A 22390-nucleotide genomic window follows, 5' to 3' on the forward strand; every position below is an offset into this window, starting at 1 on the left:
CGTGTGATTACAGAGTTTCTGATGCACATTAACCCCCCCCCCCCACTTCCTCTCTTGCGCTTGTACTTTTTTCTTTTTTTAAAGGTGAGATATTCAACCAAAGATAACGCGATGATGATAAGGCAAAATATCACAAAGTGAATGTTCGGATGAAAAATAGCCAAATATAAAACTGCTCAAATTTATAATTGCCTGAAAAACGCAAGCGAAGAGATACTGGTGTGAGAACAGCAGGCGTTCGGAGGGGCTGCTGTGAAAGAGCTCCCGTCTGCTGCACACAGCATTTTTAGTCCATTATGAACCCACAGCGCCAAATGGGACCACAGGACAGGGTGACATGAATAATGTCAAACCATGTCAAACCAGCAATTAAAGTAAGGAAGTAATACCCCTCACACTGCTATTAATGCTCCCTGGTGACATATGTATTAAATAACGTTAAAACCTGTTTGCTCTTCCTCAGGTTACTTACCTGACTTTGCCTGTCTTGCACACTTTAATAAATGTATCACTAGGCAGATTTAATAGCAGTGCGCGGGTATTATTTCCTTACTTTTCCTTCTTCTTTTTTCTACTACCTGCGCTAAATACTTTGGATGTGTGCTTGCCTCAATGATACAAAGAAGCGATTAAACACAGAAATCCATGTCTCAATAGACGAGACACGTCTTTAAAAGGGACGTTTTTTTTAATCCGCCCAAGCGAAGGACCGGCCTGGCGAAAAGGAGGCAGAAGTGAGACGAACTGAGAAAACTGACGAATACGTTTTCACTTCCGCCCCCGTCACCCGCCCAAAACTGACATACCCCGCTGTGCGGAACGCGTTCTCTTTGTGAATGAACAAAGTGCGTGAAGAAACAGTGGCTGCCCTGCTCAAGTGCAGGTGAAGAAAGGGCTGGAGCGAGAGCCATTAACTATTTAATACGTTTCTTTTAAAGCCGCGCATGGGATCCTATTAGGGCTAGAGGAACCTTGCAGGAAAATCAATGGAGACGGACTGTGATGAAGAGAGGAGGAATGAGGAATGTAAACACGGCTTTCTTACATGTTCTTCCCAGAATACGGACGGTGTTTTTATTTGTATTATCCGAGGAACCACACGGCATATCCGACCGTGACACGCAGACCAAAAGGCAAGCCACATACACATGAAATATTCTTTATCATCGAATACTCTGATTTGAAAATAATAATGAATAAGAATACGACAGAGAACCTGTCACATAACAAATATTTATGCATATGCAACCTTAGGCAAAAAAATTTTTTGGCTTAAAATGACAACCATTATTTGACATCAAGATTGTAGAAGAAAATGTTATAGTAAAGTACAGTAATCAACTAATTTTTAGTTCGAGAGTTCTCTTGATCTACCATTCATTCATATCTTCCACAGAATACCAGTCTTTATATCTTTATTTAAAGTGTATTTTTTCCTTCTTTGGCTCCATCATTGTAGGTGGGCAGGAGCTTAGACACCTCTCTAAAGGACCCGAGTCGGCGTGATTGAGAGGCGTCACGCCCGTGACAGCTGCATTAGTCGAGGGAGGGACTTCTGTTGATCTCAACACGGGGCTCTGTCACACACACAGGGCTGTAATTTGAGCCCCTAAATCCATCCACCTACTATCTCCAGTTGTTTCTTTTTCTCCCTTGCTTTGTGAGAGCACTTAAAAGGGGGGAGAAAAATACATACCGTATGGATTTATCATCACCACTTCCCCTGTCTGGCTCTGCCTTTCAGCTGGGACGTATTGACACCCCTGTCATTGGTTTTCTCGGCTCACGGTACCATGCAGACTTTGCAACTCCGAGGTACGCAAGACAGCTTTTTCAGAAAAAAAAAAAAAAACGTCTTGTCCTTTACTGCGTATTCTCAACGGGAGATTCCACAGTTCCGATCCTTTACGAATTTTTGCGGTTGTCTGTGCTTGTACTATCCGTACTAAATTGCATTTTACAAGTGGTGATATTTCCATTTCGAAAAGTGTGGCTGCCGGCGTTTACAGTAGGACTACAAACACGGTACTGCACTGCCGTTGTTGCAGGGACCGCAGAAAGGCCGTTCCACCGGTATCTGCAGAGACATCATCATTATAGCAATTACAGTCAACTAACCTGACGATTTCAGCCAAGAATAACAATGCCACCGGGCAAACAAAACTAAATTCAAACATTTGGAAAGTTTAGAAAGACGGTACTTACTGATGACTAGAGCAGCATTGTCCTCATCGTTGTTGGCCACCACATCACATCGTTCCAGGATGACGACCTCAGCGGGCTCAGACCTCTGAAGAAACAAATAGCAAAATAATCACTGTTCATTTGGTGTCTGACAAGCGCAAGGCTTAATGGGAACGAAGGGACTACTACCTGTTCTGATATATTAGCCTAAACACATTAAGGAAATAATGAAGGCGAGGAACAGGAGGAGGAGACGAGGAATCCCTTCGAGAGAGAACAATCAAACACTGTTCAGAAGGAGAGGGCGAAAGAGCAAGGAGTTCGCATTTAGATTTGTTTCCTCCACAGAATCTCTCGGTAATGAAAGCAATCCAAACTGCCGCCATTCCTCCACTCAACAATCATCACTCTTATTAAATATGAATGCTCATTCTTTTCATTAAAAGTTTTCGGAAAACCTTTTCCCGAGTCCCCGTTTTCAAAGAAACATCTGAAAGGAAGAAACATAAATACCTGCGTCTGTGAACCGACGTTCTCCGAAAAACAAACAAAGGTATTTCATGTGCAAAGAGGAATTTGGATCGCTTTCGTGCACTCTGCTTTCTGGCGGTACAGTAAATGAGCGAAATAACACCAACATCTCATTGTTGTGAATGAGTATTCTTTGTGACATGAGAAATACCAACAATGGGTTTATATTACTCTGTGTGTGTGTGTGTGTGTGTGTGTGGAAAGGGGGGGGTTGTACAGAATAGAACAAAAAAAAAAATCCCAAGAACACCCTGGAGGAGACACTGTATTTTGGATGAGATATTAGACTAAGGTCCTGATTCAATGAGTTCATTGCAGGTGCTGTAGTAGCTTGCAAAAAGATTGTGTCCTCCAAACCCGAAAACCTCCAAACCAGGCTCTGTCAACCAGGCCTTCTAATAAACCTCCATTTAACTGGCTTAATACCCCGTAGCCGCCTCCCCTCTCCTGTGTGGTCAGCCAATCGCGAAACGACCAATGAAAATAATAACACTTTGTGTGAAAATCCTACATTTTTAAGCTCTTATAAAACCACTTCCAGTTGAAAGTAAAGCGCATTACACTGGAGAGTTTCCCCCATTTGTTCTCATACCTGCTGGTGTTTATATATTTCACCAGGCCTCAGAGCAAAAACCGACATTTAAGAACAAACCCAACATCTCTGTGAGACGCTCAGGCCAGGTCTTTCAACAGAAAAACTGAAAACAACTCACTTGATTCTCCCGACTAGAACAATAGTCAGCAGTGGGCGGACAGATGTCCCAAAATATATATGCCCCGTATACCCTGGGATTTTTATTATCTATTTTTAATCAAAAAGAAAACACGGCGTGTTATCAATAAAGCCTACGAAAGCAAACAGGAGAATCAATGATGAATGAATTCCTTGAAATGAGTATTTCTGGGCGGCTGATGGGAGCAAAGAAATCTGACTGCAGTTCCCAAAGTGACAGCTGCAGAGAACTTAGCAGGGCCTATTCGAGATTCAGATCACAGCGTGTGTGTGTGTGTGTGTGTGGGTGTGTGTACAGGAGTGTGTGCTTGTGTGAGTGTCCATGACATGTCAACTTTTATGTGTGTGGGTGTGTGTGTGTGTGTATGTGTGTGCGTGTGCAGGAGTCCATGCTTGTGTGAGTGTCCATGGCATGTCAAATTTTATGTGCGTCTGTATGTTTGTGTTTGCATGTGCACGCTTGTGTGAGTGTGCAAGGCTTGTCTGCTTTTAAGTGTGTTTGTGTGTCCATGGCATGTAAACCTTTATGTGTGTGTCCATGCATGTGTCTATGCACTGTATATTATGTATGTTTGTATCCGGGTGTAAATGCATAGTGATCTGTGTGCATGATCTCCATACGATCCAAAGCCGTATGCTTGTTGTCGTCTTGGGAGTCACTATTCAGCCATTCAAAACAACAGCTGCCATAGGTACAGCAAGTCTGAATCAATGCAGTCACAATATGCTGACTGTTTCATTGACTTTCAGTGTTCAGAGTAACATTTGTCATCAACAGCATTGATTAAAGGGTGCTCTTTTGTCAAAGAGCCATAGGCTAAGAGCATGTACGGCACTGTAAGCACACCACGCACTCCTGTTCATGGACGGTAGCAGGTAGCAGATTCTGTCATTTTGAATTCTGTTTCATTCCTCCCACTGAATTTGGGTATGCACCTACTCAGTAGCCTCTCAGTCCCAGATGTTATACTGTATGTCAGACTCACACTACAGAACAGACAATGGAGTTGGGCATAACTTTCGCATTGTTACCTTTAAAAAAACATTCCTACACAAGCAACATGCCAGAACACTCTGCTGTCAAAATATGGTTGGAGAAACTGAAATCCCATGCAACAGTTTTTTGCCTTTGCAAGAGTTGGTCATTCCTATCCAAATCAACAAACCTTCAAATGGATTGTCTGTGATGCAGAACCTTTTTTGCATCCTGCTGCACATACCTAGGCACCAGACTTACTAACATCCACTGAGCTGGTGGACACCATCTTGATTAATTTTGAAAGAGGACAATCTGAACACATCAGGCACAGCGTCCTTGTGTACACCAGCCCCTGTGTGGTACTGTGGCCTGCAAACAGTGACTGTGTTACCTTAGCACCTCCTATGTTTACATTGTAAAGACCGGCCATGATGACATCTTGATCTTGGCTCGGTATCGAGATCCATGTTATTTCAGATTTTGGCCTATCACTGCTTCAAGCTGCTTTGACCTAAGCGATCAATCAAGAAGACATTGTGGTCCATGGACTGATGTGGTGTCAACTGCAAAGAAAAAAACACAGTGGATCCTAGCTACCCATGATCCCTTGCGGGAGGCCCCTTTGCGTTTGGAGCTTTTCAGAACAGACCAGCGGGAGGAATAACTGCTAAAATCAGGATATGAAGCCTGCATGATACAGAGTTTCGGAGTGTTGAGTCATTTGAGTCATGATTACTTCTGTCAATGAATCATTGTTTACTATATCAAACGATACAGTCAAAAAAACTTCATCATTATGCAGTAAAGATGAATGTGATGGGATGGTGAGAGAGGGGTGGGAGGAAGTGTGAGAGAGAAACAGAGAAATAAAAAGATGGATGTTACTTGCAGCCTGTAAATAGCTGGCATAAATGCATAGCCGGATATGTCAAGTTATAACTAAGTAAGAGCAATAGCCATAACACGTATGTACAGAGAAAAATGGCCTCTCTCGTTCTGAACTATGATCCTCCGACATGCTGCAGTCAATTATCCATGCATAATTACATTAATCAGAACAATGTACATTCGATCGATTCAATTCTGCGGAGAATAAAAAAAGCGTCACAGGGGTAGCCCGGACAGACAAGTCAATGAGGAAGGTCAACAGCAGAATAAAATATTTTCATAGATCAAACTAGACCCATCCATCCATTTTCCACTCCGGTTGGAAGGAGCCCAATTTTTCTCCGCTCCAAAGTACACTGCCGCCTCAGGTTAACAGAATTTTGGACGCAATCTCCGAAACAGCTTCTTCATTCTCACCGCTTTAGGGAAAAGAGAAAATATTCACCAGTCTGTCAAGCTCATCCGCAAGTTTGGCTCCTTTCCCCTCGAACGAAACGTAAGAAAACCCAGGCGGAGGTGCAGAGGAGCGGAGGCAGTGGTAATATGGTGAGTTATTGATAGTATCTGGCTGAAAAGCGAGTGTCTGGAAGCCAGGCACAGTTGACCACAGGTTTGTCGTGCACGGCGACCGCTGCTTCTCCCTCTGTGGCCGTGAATTACGCTTCATTTGTTATTTGTCAAGTTAAAGGGCACCTTAGAATAACACTCTGTAACACCAAAAACGAAGAAAAGCCCACGCTTTGGACGTGCCGAGCATTTATAAAACACCCTGGAACACGCTCGCCATGCCCAACTACACACCTTCCTGGAGATTAATTATCACTTACCGTTTCATCTAAGAACAAATGAGTTACGATTACATACACCGTCAGTGTGAAATTACATTAGTAACATCAAAGATTCTCGCCTTTGACAGACATGTATTCAGACGGGGGCTGCTGCCAGGGGAAACGACCGGGTACATTGACCCGGACCATGGAGGACGTGGGGACCTGTGAACTTCTGGTAAATATTACTGTCCTGGGCCTGGGACTTTGACCCTGGCACTTTGGCCTTGTCTAGAATGTGGACCAGAATGTGTTTGCAAACTAAAATAAAGATGTATAACTAATTAAAAAGTTAAAAGTCACTTGTTTCACCTAGTTTAGACTGCACGTTTGAGAGTTAGTGTTAGCAAGTTCATCCCATACCTGCATAGACCTCTGTTAACCATTCAAAACAAGTGCAGTGAAATGTACATTCACCTTCAAAACAAATGCAGTCAAACATGCATTCTCTTTCAAAACAAGTGCAGTCAAACATGCATTCTCCCTCAAAACAAGTAGAAAATGTTCTAGCAACCACTGTTCATTGTGGACTGCAGTTCATCAGCTGATGCAGTCATTACCCCGCTGTACACAATACCCCGCTGACCGCTGCTCAACCGTACAGTTGGAGTTGCTGTCACACGATGAGAAGGACAGCACAGCCGATGAAAACCCTCTCTCCCTGGGTGTGTTCCCTCTGCCACTTACGTGACACCATGGGTGCGTCCAAAAAGTCTGAAAAATGTACCCGGCATGGGGGAGGAGACAAGTGGAGGAAAGGAGGATGCATTTTTCCAGTATTGGGACGCAGCCCCAACATGGCTGATGGCCACAATCCACAATCTGGATTTACTTCCAGGTCACAACGCAATACACTGAAAACCAGTACTTATTGCAGGACAAGCCGCAGACAGTTCCTGTTCACCAGGATTCTGCACTGTAATTTGCTGCAGTACGTGCTGTGAATAACTGTTAAAAATATGAGCGGCAAAGTCTAAACCCCTCTGACAAGATTTATGGAAAACCAGTTAAATGTGACATTTAGCTCACTTGACTGAGGTGGTTTTATTTTAAATCACAACAATTGTTTAACTGACAGAAAATTCTTAACAACTGTGTTTAATGGTCTAGCAAATTTGCCTTGACACCTATAAATATTTCTACTTCTGCAAGGGAAATAAACTGCCTGTTTGCACGCAACACTTGGGTGGGTGTTTTGTTCCCGCAATCAGTCTTTTGGTATTATGAACTACGTAATGAGTCGGCAAAAGAGCAAGGATGAACTTTGCGCTTTGACAAGGAAATTGGAAGCTTAGTGACAGTTGCAATTGTCAACATTTTAAAGAACATCACGTACCAATAAATGTCCCTGTAGATAACCAGTAATGAGTAAATAAATGAAATTACAGATAAATAAGTTAAATGTTAGTCATTAAGTCATCATCTGTTTTTCTGTAACAATACTGTGCATCTATCCATGACAAAAACAAAATGCTTAGGTATTCTGTCTTCATAAAACAAGATGTGGTGATTTGTTGATCCACAAGTGAAGTGTAGGTAACCTCTACTTTTAGATAATACACGTGTTCTGTGCTTCACACAATTTCTTCCTGGTTTCAATTTCATTATTATTGATGGTAGCTCCTGCTGGGAATTAACACAAACTCCAGCTGCTGTAAAGACTTGTGTTTTTATGGGGAATGATGATGTTTGTGATAATTTGGTAATGATGAACAGTGAATATCAAAGGTACATCAGGAGGAATCTTTCAAATGCACATTATTTCAGAATGAATGGGCCTTAAGTCTGCCATCAGTTGTACCAAATTAAAATATGATGTGAAAATGGATGGGAATAACTAGTGTTGAAAATGACCTCAAATCTATTGTATGGGAGTGAGGGCAGGCAGGTCTTAAGAGTTGTGCTGTGTTTGTGTTCTTCCAAGGTCACCCCTTGACTGCTGTGTGCCCCCATACCAGGGCAGGGCTGAGAAAATGGTGATCATAGGAAATAGTCTTTAACTGGTCTCATTTTATATGCACAGATTAAGTCGACTGAATAAATATTCTCTTATCAAAGATATTAAACAAAGGCACACCAGGCACAGAAAAAAAGTAGGTAATATTTTCAGGCATTTTTTTACAGAGTCGTAAATCAGATGTCAAATATCGCTACATTTGTAACTCAGGGTGGAGCAAACAGCTTCTGACTGTCAGAAACTCATTAACTGCTGTATTTCCCAGAGCCCATGAATGTAACATTAATGCAATTAATCTACACCTGACTTCAGTGATGGCCCATGAGGTAGAACTAGCAGGCAGAACTCAGAATTTAAGCCCATCATTGGACTCAACCTATTTTCATTAATTTTGTCCTGAGTCTCCTGACATACTTTTAAGTGAGATGGGACTGCCTGCCACTGGGTATGGATTATTCAACTAATCAGCACTGGTTAATCAAGCAATCTGTTAATTAGGAAGGGAAAACAGGTGGGAACCAATCACCAGCATTAGAGTAAGATTCAGTCTCCCCTGTTATAAGCTCGCCAACCACCTCCTGATTTCCATATAATTAACCACAACACTGGAGCAGGTGTGTTTTGAAGGTTGGGAGGCACTTTCGGTCCCATGGGAAGGGCTGAATCACAGGCCTACTGTACAAAGCACATTTCTGTGTGGCATAGTACGAATGCTTTGTGTGTCAAATGTGAATGTGCATGCACTCTGATGCCTGCTTTCATCCTAAATATAGAACATTTTTACAAAAATCTGAGTGAAACTCTGGGAAGCATTCTAACCTTTTTCAACATACAAAGCATCAGCCAGCTTAATCACACTTCACATACAGTAGATACATAATTCATTATAATAATGTATCAAATATAAAAAAATCCCACAATGCAGCTGTGCTCGAACCCAGTATTGAGGACTTTCAGGGTGCTCCGATATAAAATTTTGCCTGCGCGAACAGACATCTTGCTTTTTACACATTCTCAGCCTGAAGAGTTGTTCAGAAACAGCTGTTTCACGCTACAATAGTTCAAGCAGCAAATGGTCTATATGAAGGAGCCATTTTAGCACAGACAGCGGTGACATAAATTACATGCCATAGTGGCAGCACAATGTGATAAAGGATAGGATTTAAAAGGGAAACAGAGCTAACCTGTGAGCAATGAGTGAGTGCTGATGACAGCACCCTGGATGGGCGGGAACATTAGGGTCTCCAGCTGAACCGCCGCCGTTCAAGGCACCAGAGGGGGACCAAACCCATGAAAATGTGTAAATTGGGTTCAATGTGTGGGACGGGCAATTAGGTCGGTTGACTCCTTGAAATTAGGCTATTAAGAGGGAATTGCGGGTTCTTACTCCATCAAACTCGTGTCAGCAGCGGCTGTTTTTCCCGCTAATGTTCAGAGTTTTCACTCCGCCGTCGTCTAAAATGTGAACGGCGTGACTCGGTGTACTTGCCGGCTCTGTTCTGAAACGACACGTTCACACAGTGTATTTAACAGGGGGGATTTTCTGCACCGAGGCACAGAAAACTGTGCTTTGGGATTGGCCGGTCAGCTAGCCCTAAACAAATGCATTACTCTAATGGGTGGTGTGATCTGGGTTACATGGATCTGCGATGTTCTTGGTTATGAAGGCTTGTTTGTCTGTCTTGTACTGATTAAAACTGTCTGACACCTCATTGCAGTTGTCTTTCTCTACACATGTGGTAATTGATCCCACTGGTATGATGTTGGATCTGTCACCTGCCCAATGAGAGAGAGGGCGCCCGGGGCTTGGTTTCTGCTAGTCATCCATCAGCGAAGACAGCAGATCACAGAAGTAGTCCAGTACATGGTCATTATGTTGGAATGTATGTCATAAAAATGGTCCAGTCAATCCTTATACACACTCAGGCAAAGCTGGAATTCAGTCCATGTTGAACACACTTACATGCTGTTGGTGATTTTCTGTTGAATCTCGGAGTTCTGCCTGTACTCTGTGTGTGTGTATGTGTGTGCGTGTGAATATCAGTGTGCATGTGTGTGTGTGTGTGTGCATGTGACCACCTTCCTTGAAAAAACATGAAAATATCTTTCCTGAGTAAAAATATCCCTCTAGGGGGTGTGATTGCGAGAGAGAACTTCAAAATGCTTACCAGGGCCTAATTTTAATGGGATAATGGTTTGCATTAAGGCGTGCATTGTATATATTAGAAAGAGGAATGGGATTTAGCGCAGTTGAGCACCATGCCACACTCTTATGCTCAGGGTGTTGAATGGCGTGCCAGCACAATACCTCACTACCGCAAATCATTAGCCATTAAACTGCCTTGTTACAGCCATACAGAATTCCACCTCTGGGCTGGAATAACATTTCCTTTGTGAAGAAAGATTATGATTAATCATGTTTTAGGTGGAGGCGCGGCAATGTTGCAATCCCCCATTCGCTGTCGGCTGATGGTAGTGCAGCCACAGCAGAATTTCTGTTTCTGCTCGAGGAACAAGACTGCGTTGATGAGGATCTCGTACGGTTCAAAAAAGCATACAGTTCCAGCAAAGCCAGCTCACCTTACCAAAAACCTACTGCAGAACCTAAACCGTTGTGCCCTTAATACACTGGAATAAAAAATAAAAAACACTAAGGTCGTAAAAGAACGTCATCAATTGATATGTAAGCTGAGGACAAGCGTGAAGTGAAATAAACTATGAAATAGTATATGATATTACATTATTGATCATGAAAGGTCTGCCCTGGCCCTCATTCCTTCTCTCTGAAAGATGGTATGAGCAAAATGTCACGGTCCTGGCTCCGGCTGCTTTGCACACAAATGCGAAGAGAGCAATGACATTTCCAACCACGCTGCTCAAAGCTTTAATAGTCTTTGTAGTGCATATTTCACAAAGCAGTATTTCATGCCATCTGTCAGAGATAGATAGAGACATATCTCTATCTGCAGGGGGGGAAAAAGATCAGTCAAAATCCCAGATGATTCTCTTGAAGACAATGTTGCTGTCTCGAAATTCTAACTTAACATATTCCAGGACACAAGGGATAGATGATCCATTAAATAAGATATACAACCATATTACATATCGCAGAGATATACACATCCCAGGAAGAAATGATTACGCTGGTAAAAACATATTTTTCTGCAGATTTATGTGGTGCCCTCTGGTGGAGCAGTTCTTTAGTTTGTCATTCCACCATCAACATGACAGCCCCTGAATGCAATATCTGTCATTATGGCATTATTATTTTAAAGGGGCACTTCACCCAAAAATTAAATTAAGCTGTATTTCCACTTGCCGAGAGTAGTATCTGATTTAGAAATTAGAAATTTAGAAATTAGCCGACACCCATTAATATCCTAACCATGAAATTCAAAGCTGCTATGTGCTACTATGCTGCAAACAGGTTGTTATATTGAAACTACAAAATGCATTCCCCCATGTCCAGTCAACAGCACTCAAGTTTCCCCGTATGGTCTGCTATACCAGGAGGTAAATTCCAGCAGGTATTTTGAAAATGCAACATATTTATCTGGATGGACAAGTACAGTACTACTCCTGGAAAGTGGAAACATACCATCATTTTATTTTTCAGTCAACTGCCCTTTTAAAGAGCCCATTTTTTCCATTGGATATACAGCATATTTCTAAAATATCATGTTAAAATATTAGACCATAGGATCCAGTAACTGGAGGTAATGGTCTGTCTTTAGTCTTTATGGACCACATATATAGACATCAACAGGCTAAAGCTAAAGCTCAGACTCAATAGGCTAAAGCTAAATACAATACAGTGTGAGTGTTGTTCATTTGATTGAGCAAGACAGTTAATTAAGTATTGATGTCACTGATGGAATTTTAACAGCGCATGAGCCAAGAAGGTCTCTCGTTCATCCAAATTCATCTGTCTTTTACACAAACAGCTCTGTAATTGTTGCGATGGATGCATCCATTTAAATAAAACTAATGAACATCCACAATTGGGTGCACTTAATAATAACCAGAGGCCACAGCAACCACACAGTAAAATGTCCAGATGAGTATCAAGTCAACTGTAACACAGTTTATATGAATCCATTAGTGACCATATGTGAACTGTAAGAGTTAATTTAACAGTGAACATTTTATTATGCACAAAGTGGAATAGCTGGTTATTCTGAGCAATAGGACATTATTCTAAAACAGCAATCAATATATTTTAAGGACAAATGCAAAAAGTAATTGTGAAAAGTATTGTTCTAAAAAGATAAATTTTTGAAATCATTCTGCACATTTATGTGTTTGATGTTTACCAAAGAGCTCAATGTTCTGAAAAAGGCAGTCAAACTAAATTATCATTTGGGTCACCAGACCAGCGACAAGAATGCTGTACAATTTTGCCACCAAAGCTATTTTCTCCTTAACAGGTCATAATTGCACCCTAGACAATTGTAAGACAATTTTGAAAGAAAACAAATAGTCAGACTAAATATGTCACTTAGGCTGTGGAGAACCAAGGGGAAAGCAAAATAACTAAGCTTATTATACTAAAAGTTTGTCTCAGCAGAAATTCCTTCTGGTATTTTCATTTCCAAAACTCCCGTTTGATGAAACAGTGCAGCAAACTCAGGCCCTGCTCCCACAAACCAACCAGCATATCCTCGTTCTCACTGGTCGCCAAGCCTTTATCATCAACAAAATATGACACGTGAATGTGAAATAGATTCAAATTAACATTACATTAATGGCACTTGGCAGACGCTCTTATCCAGAGCGACTTACAGTTGATTAGACTAAGCAGGAGACAATACTCCTCTGGAGCAATGCAGGGTTAAAGGCCTTGCTCAAGGGCCCAACGGCCGTGCGGATCTTATTGTGGCTACACCGGGGATCGAACCACCGACCTTGCGGGTCCCAGTCATTTACCGTAACCACTACGCTACAGGCCACCGAATTAACTGATGAGCTACAACAATGAATGGATACTCCTGCCCTCCATCCCCTGGAGCTCACTGTCCACTGTCTCTCTGCTGCTGCCCTGCTCTCCTCTGGTTCATCCCCATCTGTCAACACATCCTGGAGCCACTAATGCATCCCTCCCGCCCCACTGAACTGCATATTTTACATTCCTCTATGTGAACGCTCTAACTCAACCTTCAGGCCAGGTTCCTCTCGAGATTTCCTCCCATCGGGGAGTTTTTCTCGCCACTGTGTGAGGGTTTTTCTCCACACTGGGGAGTTGTTTACCTCATGTGCTATCGGGGGGCTCAGGGCTAGCATTTCCTTCTTCCCCTCTGTTGTTCTGTGGGGTGTCTTTCTGAAATTGAATTAAATTGAATGAACGTTTTTTTTTCTTTATTTAAACTATCCATCCATCCATCCATTATCTGAACCCGCTTATCCTGAACAGGGTCGCAGGGGGGCTGGAGCCTATCCCAGCATACATTGGGCGAAAGGCAGGAATACACCCTGGACAGGTCGCCAGTCCATCGCAGGGCACACACGCCATTCACTCACACACTCATACCTATGGGCAATTTAGACTCTCCAATCAGCCTATCCTGCATGTCTTTGGACTGTGGGAGGAAACCGGAGTACCCGGAGGAAACCCACGCAGACACAGGGAGAACATGCAAACTCCGCACAGAGAGGCCCCGGCCGACGGGGATTCGAACCCAGGACCTCCTTGCTGTGAGGCGGCAGTGCTACCCACTGCACCATCCGTGCCGCCACTTTATTATGGGGGTTTTTTTGTCTATTTTTGTAATTTGTTTTTATAAATGTATCGATTTAAAAAATGTTTTTGATCTTAAGTAATGTGTTGTTTTTTGCATTGTGTCTATTTCTATGGTATTTGTTTTTCACTGCTGTAAATAACTTTGTGCACTTTTGTGAAGAATTGGCTTGTTTTTGTTTATTCATTCTTAAATATTATGCATGTGGTTAACACAGTAGCAAGCAAAACGCAAAAAGTTTATCGGTCTTGTAAAAATGAGGTTTTTACGGGTAGAACCAAGATATACATATTCCCATAAGCATGGCATAAGTGTATGATACACACAGGTATTCCTCTCTGACACCATAATGAATTGTTCAATTAATAGTTAAATTATTCAATTAGTAAGAGCCTCTTCATGGTCTGATGTCTTCATACTACTGGTACTCACAGTACAAGTACAAGTACTAGACACTGAAAACCATAACCTCAACATAAGGACATGCATTCTTGATCTCTCTATTTATTAATGCTCCGAGTCTATAGGTCAAGTTTCAAAAGGCTGGTATGTTAAGGACTACATGTCCAATCAGAAGCAACCTGTGGTGTATTGACAGACTTGGGCAGCACTGGGCAACAATTTGCCACTGGCTGCAAATTCTCTTTCTGCCACAGTAACTTACTGCAATGTGGTGGTTGATAAAACCTGAGAGAGTTTCTTTTGGGTTGATTGAATTGCACAAGTCTTTTTAAAGCTGCTTTTTACTCCATTTCCACCCAATTTACAGTGCCCATCATATTCAGCAGCAGCACTCCTTGCTCAAGCTTCTGCGATTAATTCAGGAGAGCACAGACAAGCTCACGCTCTCCTCCAGGAGACGTGCTGCCAAGCCGCTGCCTAGAAGCCATGCTGGAGGCGCCACTGAAGCAAACAGACCGCAGTCACCTGTTTGACCAGTGGGGGCGCTGGTGAGCACCGTGATATGACTCCTACCCCACAGGCCAGGGCTACCCAGCCCTGTTCCTGGAGATCTACTCTCCTGTAGGTTTTCATTTCAACTCCACAGGAAGGTAGATCTCCAGGAGCAGGGCTGGGCAGTCCTAGTGAAGGTCAAATATCCGCTGACCTGCAGGGCTCCTAGCCACAGTTGGCACTGGCACAGTCCCGATTCAATAACATAAATTCTGCTAGTCTTTACTGTGGCTGGGTGATTTGGACATGCTTAATACCAAAGGCAACTGAAACCCAGGAAAATTGAGATTTTATAGTATATTTTCATTTAAATGCAATGGCACATTAATTTTCAAGTACTGTGGAGTTTCTATGACACCACTTATTCAGAAGTAATGAAGGTGCAGTGCGTGTAATCGTGACAGCTGTATACAAGATGTTTCTCAATCCGACAGTCTCGTTTCAGTGCTCTAATATACTAAGATAAACAGTAAATAAGAGAATGGTCAATAAACACACAAATGCATACATTCAATGATCAAACACTTCAGCCAAATAGCTGATGCTTGAAGTGGATCAAGAAAAGCAAGAGTGTGCAAATGACAATATTCAGATTGCGTGAAAGAACAAATATTTGTCAAACAATTCCTTGCACACAAGGTTCAGTGGACACAGAATATCTGCTAATATTGATAGTCATTACTGCCAAGCACTATGGCAAATAATATATCAATGACATAGTACCTAAGCGAAGCACTTATGAATTGTTTGAAACCATAAGTAGTTACTGAGTCATTACTGATGAATATTGATGGTCTTTTATTGATCCTTAATAAAATAAAAAGTGTTAAAAGATATTCTGCACACTTGCACCAGGAGGAGTTCTCAGACAGCAGAGAGGTACATGTTTAAATTTGCACACAAATAAAATTGGTTCGACTGCACCATTCGAAATGCCACTTTCACTTCCATTTCTTATATCGTTTCAAGTGTAGAAAAGCAGTCCCCTCTGTTCCTGTTGAAATCAGTGTTGGACAAGCTGAGGTGCTCTATAACACCGGCAGACACTTAAGTATCATTGTGCCTCTGTCCCTGCTTTTCATGCTTTTCCTTATAAAATATTCAAGATGCTCCATGATTAAAGCGAGCTTCACCTTGGACAGAAAATCCATTAAGCAGAGTGAATCAGTCCCATTCATGGCATGATAAAGGCTGAGAAAGAAGGGGAGAAGAAGGAGGAATAAGGAAGAGGGCTTCTACCTCACAGTGCCTGCTCTCTTCTCCATGAAAAATGCATGGCGCATCAGATAGCCACGCGGCCATTAGCATGGCAAGCAGAACGTGGACAACCGCGGAATAAATTCGCCACCTCTCCGATCGTTCAGCTCGACGCCGGGGTGAAATTTAAAAACGAGGCAGTCGCAGCTTGGTCAGGAGGTTTCGCTGAAAATCCATTTTAATTTGGCACCTTGGAAGAAAATAATGATAATCTGGTCCGCAAGGATTTGATTGCTGTGGTTTAATTAGCCCCGGGAAGCAAGGAACAACTTGTCTTGTTACAATCATCTCCAAAGACACTTACCTCATAGAAGGCCACTCACTCATTGCTCACAGAGACAAGAGCCCCCCCGCCCCCTTTCCCTATCCACTCCCCCCGTTTCAATTAATTAATCACGTAATGCCACAAGCGACTTTCCTCACAGTGACAGCACCGCAAAGCCAATATGCATTCAATACACTCACAGTGCCGTTATGAAGGGAATAAACTCACTGTAGTTTAATTCTCACAAAGCAGCCAAAGTCAAATGGAGAGAGACGGAAAGGGGTGGGGATTTGGTTATTTTCAGCAATTTCTCTTCCCAACACGGTTTTCTCGCCAATAAAAGGAAAGATTTATTTCGATAAAAATGGCACCACCATGCTCAATGAGTTATGCGATTTCTCCCAAGCTGTTCAAATAAGCTAACCTTTGGCTAGCAGTGGAAGCCATTGCCTTTTTTGCATTTTAATTGCCGAGTGGCAGCGAAATAAATGCAATGCCTTTAAAGGCCAAGGTTTGATATTTCCAATTATGAAGATGGTTTAATCAGCCGGGTCAGATATTCCATCTAAACGACAACAACGTGAGGGCGCGCGCAAGGCCTTGACAGGATTACTCCCTGTCCCTACATCCCTACACATTAATAAAGACACTGTCCATCACAGGCACACAGTCTTTAACCACTGAATTACACAGGCTAGCTGCATTACAAACATACCACATACAGAGACAATTCTGATACCAGCGTACCGACCCTGAGACGCTAAAACCCATCTCCTGAGGTTAACTCATTGATTTACTTGAATCTTCTGACGGCGTCATTATTGGGGATGGGGAATAGAATAACATTACATTTTCAGAATTATACATAAGAGGAATGCAGTATGATTCATGTAAAGGAAGCTGTTATGTACGGTGCAGAGAACCCAGACGCAGACCACAGGATAATCCAAAAATCATAGTTTAATGTTCAGTGGTCAAAAGCCAAGAGATCCAGTACAAAGCAAAGAACGAAAAGCAAAAGAATAGTCGAAAAACAAGCGAGAGGTCAAAATCCAGGAAATCACAGACAAACTCGTAGTCAAAAATACAAAACAACACGTTGAAAAACCAGAAGATCAGATGAGCAAACAAAACAAGAGGGCAAGGCAGGTACAGAAGTCAAGGCAAAGGGGTGTCTATCATGAATCTCAGTAATAAGGCTTACACACAATCGGCACTTACTATGATCAATGTTCTGACTAAGAAGCATACTGAGAATGGGGTTTAAATACAAGAGGGAAGGTGACGATCTAGGCGGGGCAGAGAAAAAGGTGGGCTAAACAAATTGACAACAGGTGGGAAAACATAACATAATAACAGAGGGGAGACGAAAACGGGGACTGGATGCACTGAACCAACATGTAGAAAACATACGGCTCCGGATTAGGGAGTAGACATTGCACAGGTTGAAGACGTAGTGATAGTTAGAGACAGGTGCGAACACTTTGCTGAAACAAATGAGTAACAAGGGATAGCATAGGAAGACGGAGTTATAGAACAGCGCAGAAATGCTAAGAGATTACGTTAGTGAGTTAGTAACGTAAATATTTCTAAACTACCCAATAAAAGTGATTGATAGTTAGTTAGTTAGACAGACAGTAAGTGTATTAATCGTATTAGTACTGTACAAAACCTAGATTAGTAGTAGTTAGTAACAATAGTGCTTTACAACATTTAACGCAAGACAAAGCAGAAAGTAAGAAAACGTGAGTGACGAAAATAATTGGAAACCTGAAAATACCGTAAACACCTGAATAGTGGGGCACGCAGACAGAGGGGTAACTAGACTGGCAAACATTCCGACGCAGAAATAACAGGGGAGGACAATAGAGAACTGTAATGGAAAACATAAACCAGGTAACTATGAAAAATGAATAATAAACAAGAATAAACATGAAAACATACAGAACAAATACAGAAACATTACAGAAGCTTTAGAAAAGCTGATTCCTACACATTCCAGTCACTTCTCATTCAACCCGTGTTGTAGAAACAACGGCCTCCGCCTTCCTCTTGACGGCACTCGTATGATTCCTGATTGATTTTCTTCCGCCGGTAGACATTTTCTGCGAGCTCTGCTCTTCCTCGCTCCTGTTAAATGTTTGGGCAGCTGCAGAGGCAGCCATCTCATCTGAGCCAAAGTCAAAGTAACACGGACGGTGTCCGCTCTCCTGACATTTCCATGACTGACTACGCTAATAAATGAGACGGGCCTGGTCAATAGCTCTGATCCTTCGCGCAGAGGGAGAAGCTTGAGCTTAGTAATTTGGGGCCTTGATGGTCGTGTCAGGGGAGAGAGGTCTATTTTCGAGCAGGGCTGCCGTGACCTGGTCCCAGTACGGGCCCCAATTCATCTCCCTTTAATACGAACGCGCCGGAAATTATCTTGTATCTGCCCGGCGACCGATTCTTCCTGTCATCGGCGGGCTGATCATCGCAAGGATAACATTTCAAAGACATTCTCAAAATGGCCTCCACGCCCGAGGCGCCGAGAGTCCTCCTGAGGAGCACTTTAAATCTCGACACTAATAGCGGCTGATTTATTTTTTTAATGGTGTAAACACAGACCTACCCCGCTCTCATTAATGGGAAGATTACTGTACCGTAAAAGCAGCGGCGCACTTTCAAAACATAAAAACGGAGAGAAAAGTTTAAACTGGCCCCCATCGAAAACTGAGCAGGAGGAAGTTGTCATTACACCCTTCATCAAACTTCTTCTCACCATGTCATTAAACATTGAAACGTAATAAATGAGTGCAGTTACTCAAACTGCCCTAAAAGGCCCACCTCAAAGATCTCTCGTATCACGTGGAGGTAGTCACAGAGGGAGACGCCCTTCTGTATGAAATTACCATCCCCGATCCAGGGTGGATCCGAGGACAGAAATGCCATCCCCATCTCTCTTTAATTTACCCAGCATGCTCCCCTCTGGGCATTAGCGCGCTGTTAATTTTATGTGAAATGCAGTGCAGTTACAGCCCTTGTACCTGGCCCCAGAGCCAGACACAAATATCCGGCACACTGTGAACACTTTAATATGGACAGGACATGGACTATAGAAGTGATACTGTTTTCATGTTTTCAGTTGATTCAGTCAATGCTTATTTAACATATTTAAGATTTATTGGCAAAGAAAATATGTATTTCTACAGACTGAATCCAGGTATATATTTTTCTTGAGATGGGAGTACAGTATAATGTTCAGTGCTGAATGAACTCTTACTAGGCACGTATGACCCCAATTGAACACATATGTACTTAGAGTTGAATAAACACTGGACATTTTACTGTATAAAGGTAGTTTCCAAGTGGTTCCTTCTGATTAGATGACACTCATTCTCCCTCCTCCTTTCTTGTGTTAAACACAGTTTCCTTGACCTCTGACCTTCCCAACATGGTTCTGGTTTGTGGTATAACGCGGTACATTGACTGCTACAGCACGGTTCTCTCAGAAATAGAGCCATTCTAAAAAACAAGGAAGATATTAACGGACAATTTACAGGAGTTCTTGGGTTCAGTCTCCTGAACATCTCTGGGGGGATATTCATTGACCCATTGTAGCTGTAAATTATTTTCTCAGGAGGTTCCGCAAACTCCGCTTTGCCCAGCTGCTCTGACATGTTTACCTGGTGGGCTTTAAATGTAGGCCACTAAAACCAGAAGTCAAAAGCAGACCCATATCATTGCACTGTAAACAACAGGAATATGTCAATACCCCAGACATGGGTCAAAATACACAATTGTTTTGGATTCTGTGGAACAGTGATGGATATCAGTCACATGACATTGGATTCAAGGGGTTCAAAAAAGCATGCCGGAAAGTAGGAAGCCCATTTGGTAGGAAATGGTTTAAGAGGACTATGAGCATGTTGGCTACCATCCAGTAGTTACTTACATCACAGACAGGCACACAGATTCTAACACTTTTCTGTGCTCGATAGATCTCATGTGGTGCAATTCAGCCAACCAAGAGGACCAGAAGTTTTTAACTTTTTGAGAATATTTCATAAGTTCCAATACACCAGACAAGCTCAGTAAAGCGTATAAAAGTATGTGAGTTCAAAACAATTACATATTTGTACGCATTTGACCAGGGTCTGAAATACAAAGCACAGAAATGTGGCCCTTGATTATGATAAGTTTATGATAAAAAGGCACAGTTAGAAGAACACTTGTACTTGAAAAGACAAACAAACAACTCAGAATAATGAGTCGAAACATTGTGTTCTGAAAGTAATTATGCACTCAATACCTGAGATATGCTTGTGAACCCATGACAAAGAGAGCAGACTTACAATCATTGAACATTTTTAGGCCAACTGTTTACAGAGACACTGTGATGAGAAACGAACTTTGGCGATAAGGGGCAAGTAATTGTATCGTTGCCCACATGCCTACAGTACATAAATCATAATGTGAAAATCCTGTGTGGTCACATTTCTTTTCCATGGCAATCATGTGAAATATTCAAGTGATGGACAGTTTAGGAATATCGCAACATTCGCATTGCAGAATGAATATACTGACGTGCATAATTACAGGACTTGGACTTGCTATGCATGCAAACCTGTAATTTTACTGCCAAATGAGGCTCACGAGGCTCCGCTTAATCTAATTTTTGAATAAAGTTCCATTTAAAATGTGATGCAGATTTGTTAGAAAGTTTTAGGTTGAGTAATCCTTTTGGGAGAGCTTTTTGGACACTTTGGGCATGCTTTTAAAAACATATGTGAACACATATGAAGGTTAATTTTCTTTACATTCTGTATCAAAAAATCTGTTTTAATAGAAAAATACGTTTTCCTGATCATTCATGTGTTTAAACGAAAAGATATGCAGAATTTGGAGAGATTTGGGGACACTTGAGGACATCAAGTGCGTGCAGTCTTGGAAAATATTTTGGTCCTGGACTTGGAAATATTCAGTGGTAAACTATAAAGACGTTTTGTAATTATTTTGTATTTTAGTGCAACTTTTGTGGACACTTTATGTACATGATCTGAAATACATTTGTTCTGTCTCAATGGTACAAGCCTCTTCTTTAATTGAATTATTTAACCATGTGAGCACTAAATAGTTTTTGAGATACTGACACCTATCTCAAGTGGACTAGTAGAAAATAGGTGGAAATTGCCCTCTGGGGGGGGGGCAAAGTGGAAAGGGTTAACCAAATCACATAAATATCTAAATTCATTGATTTAATGTCAAAGATTGAATATAATATTAATAACTGCCTTCATCATGAGAAAAATATTGAAAACCTCTGTTCAGGAACAATGTAGAGGTGCTATTTCAGTGAATAATCTGCTAATATCCTGAGTGGACTGCTGCATTTCTTTAACAAGATTACTGGAGAGTAAACTAAGATGACTGCAGCCTATCAAAATTACAGCTGCCAGGAGAGTAATATCATACACTGAACTCATATATCTCACTTGTCTTATGCTCACTCAATTGGCTGCCTGTTAAACAGTAGCAATAATTACATTCCTGGAAAAAAGCCTTCCTACCTTTAGGAATTGTTAGAACTTTCTGTGTCAGCCTGACCTCTGATTTTGTATAAAAATAAATAAATGATTGAAACTGAATCTCTCGCTTTCCCTCACAAAGGCGTACTCTGGGCTGTTGAAGATTGCAAGCCTACTCAAAATTCAATAGAAACATTAAACTGATGCTAAATCATTTTCAATAAAAAAGACATTCCCTTGGGTTTGATGTAATTGCCTTGCCCAGATCAATACAAAAACTTTTAGTCTGAAAATAAAATTATCGAGATTGGTCTGAAAACCTAGCTTGTTTCAGGGGATTGCGCACAGTAACATTTAAACAACATGTTCCTTACTTACCAGCCGGTAATTAATTGAAGGTCACACACTCAAATTAATTTTTTAATAGTAGTTTGAGCTATTTGAGTATGTGACCTTTTCTGTCATCTAGCCGAGTTCTTTGGTCCTACAGCTCATTAAATGTGGTGAGTGTCCTTTGCAGCTTCATTACAGGTATTGATACACACACAGGGCAAAGCTATCTACATTAATTGT

The 22390-nt window shown here is 41.7% G+C and overlaps 1 protein-coding gene across 4 annotated transcripts in view; it reads right to left on the reverse strand.

Moving 5' to 3' along the window:
- The window catches only part of inpp4b (inositol polyphosphate-4-phosphatase type II B), a 239482-nt gene that overhangs the window by 154643 nt on the left and 62449 nt on the right, over nucleotides 1–22390 (reverse strand). For all 4 annotated transcript variants that reach the window (XM_061251274.1, XM_061251273.1, XM_061251270.1 and 1 more), the window contains exon 4: nucleotides 2206–2290. In XM_061251274.1, coding sequence (XP_061107258.1) covers nucleotides 2206–2290 — 85 coding nt within the window. The remainder of the gene's footprint in view (nucleotides 1–2205; nucleotides 2291–22390) is intronic.

The sequence above is a fragment of the Conger conger genome, chromosome 8, assembly GCF_963514075.1.
Source record: "Conger conger chromosome 8, fConCon1.1, whole genome shotgun sequence".
NCBI lineage: Eukaryota > Metazoa > Chordata > Actinopteri > Anguilliformes > Congridae > Conger > Conger conger.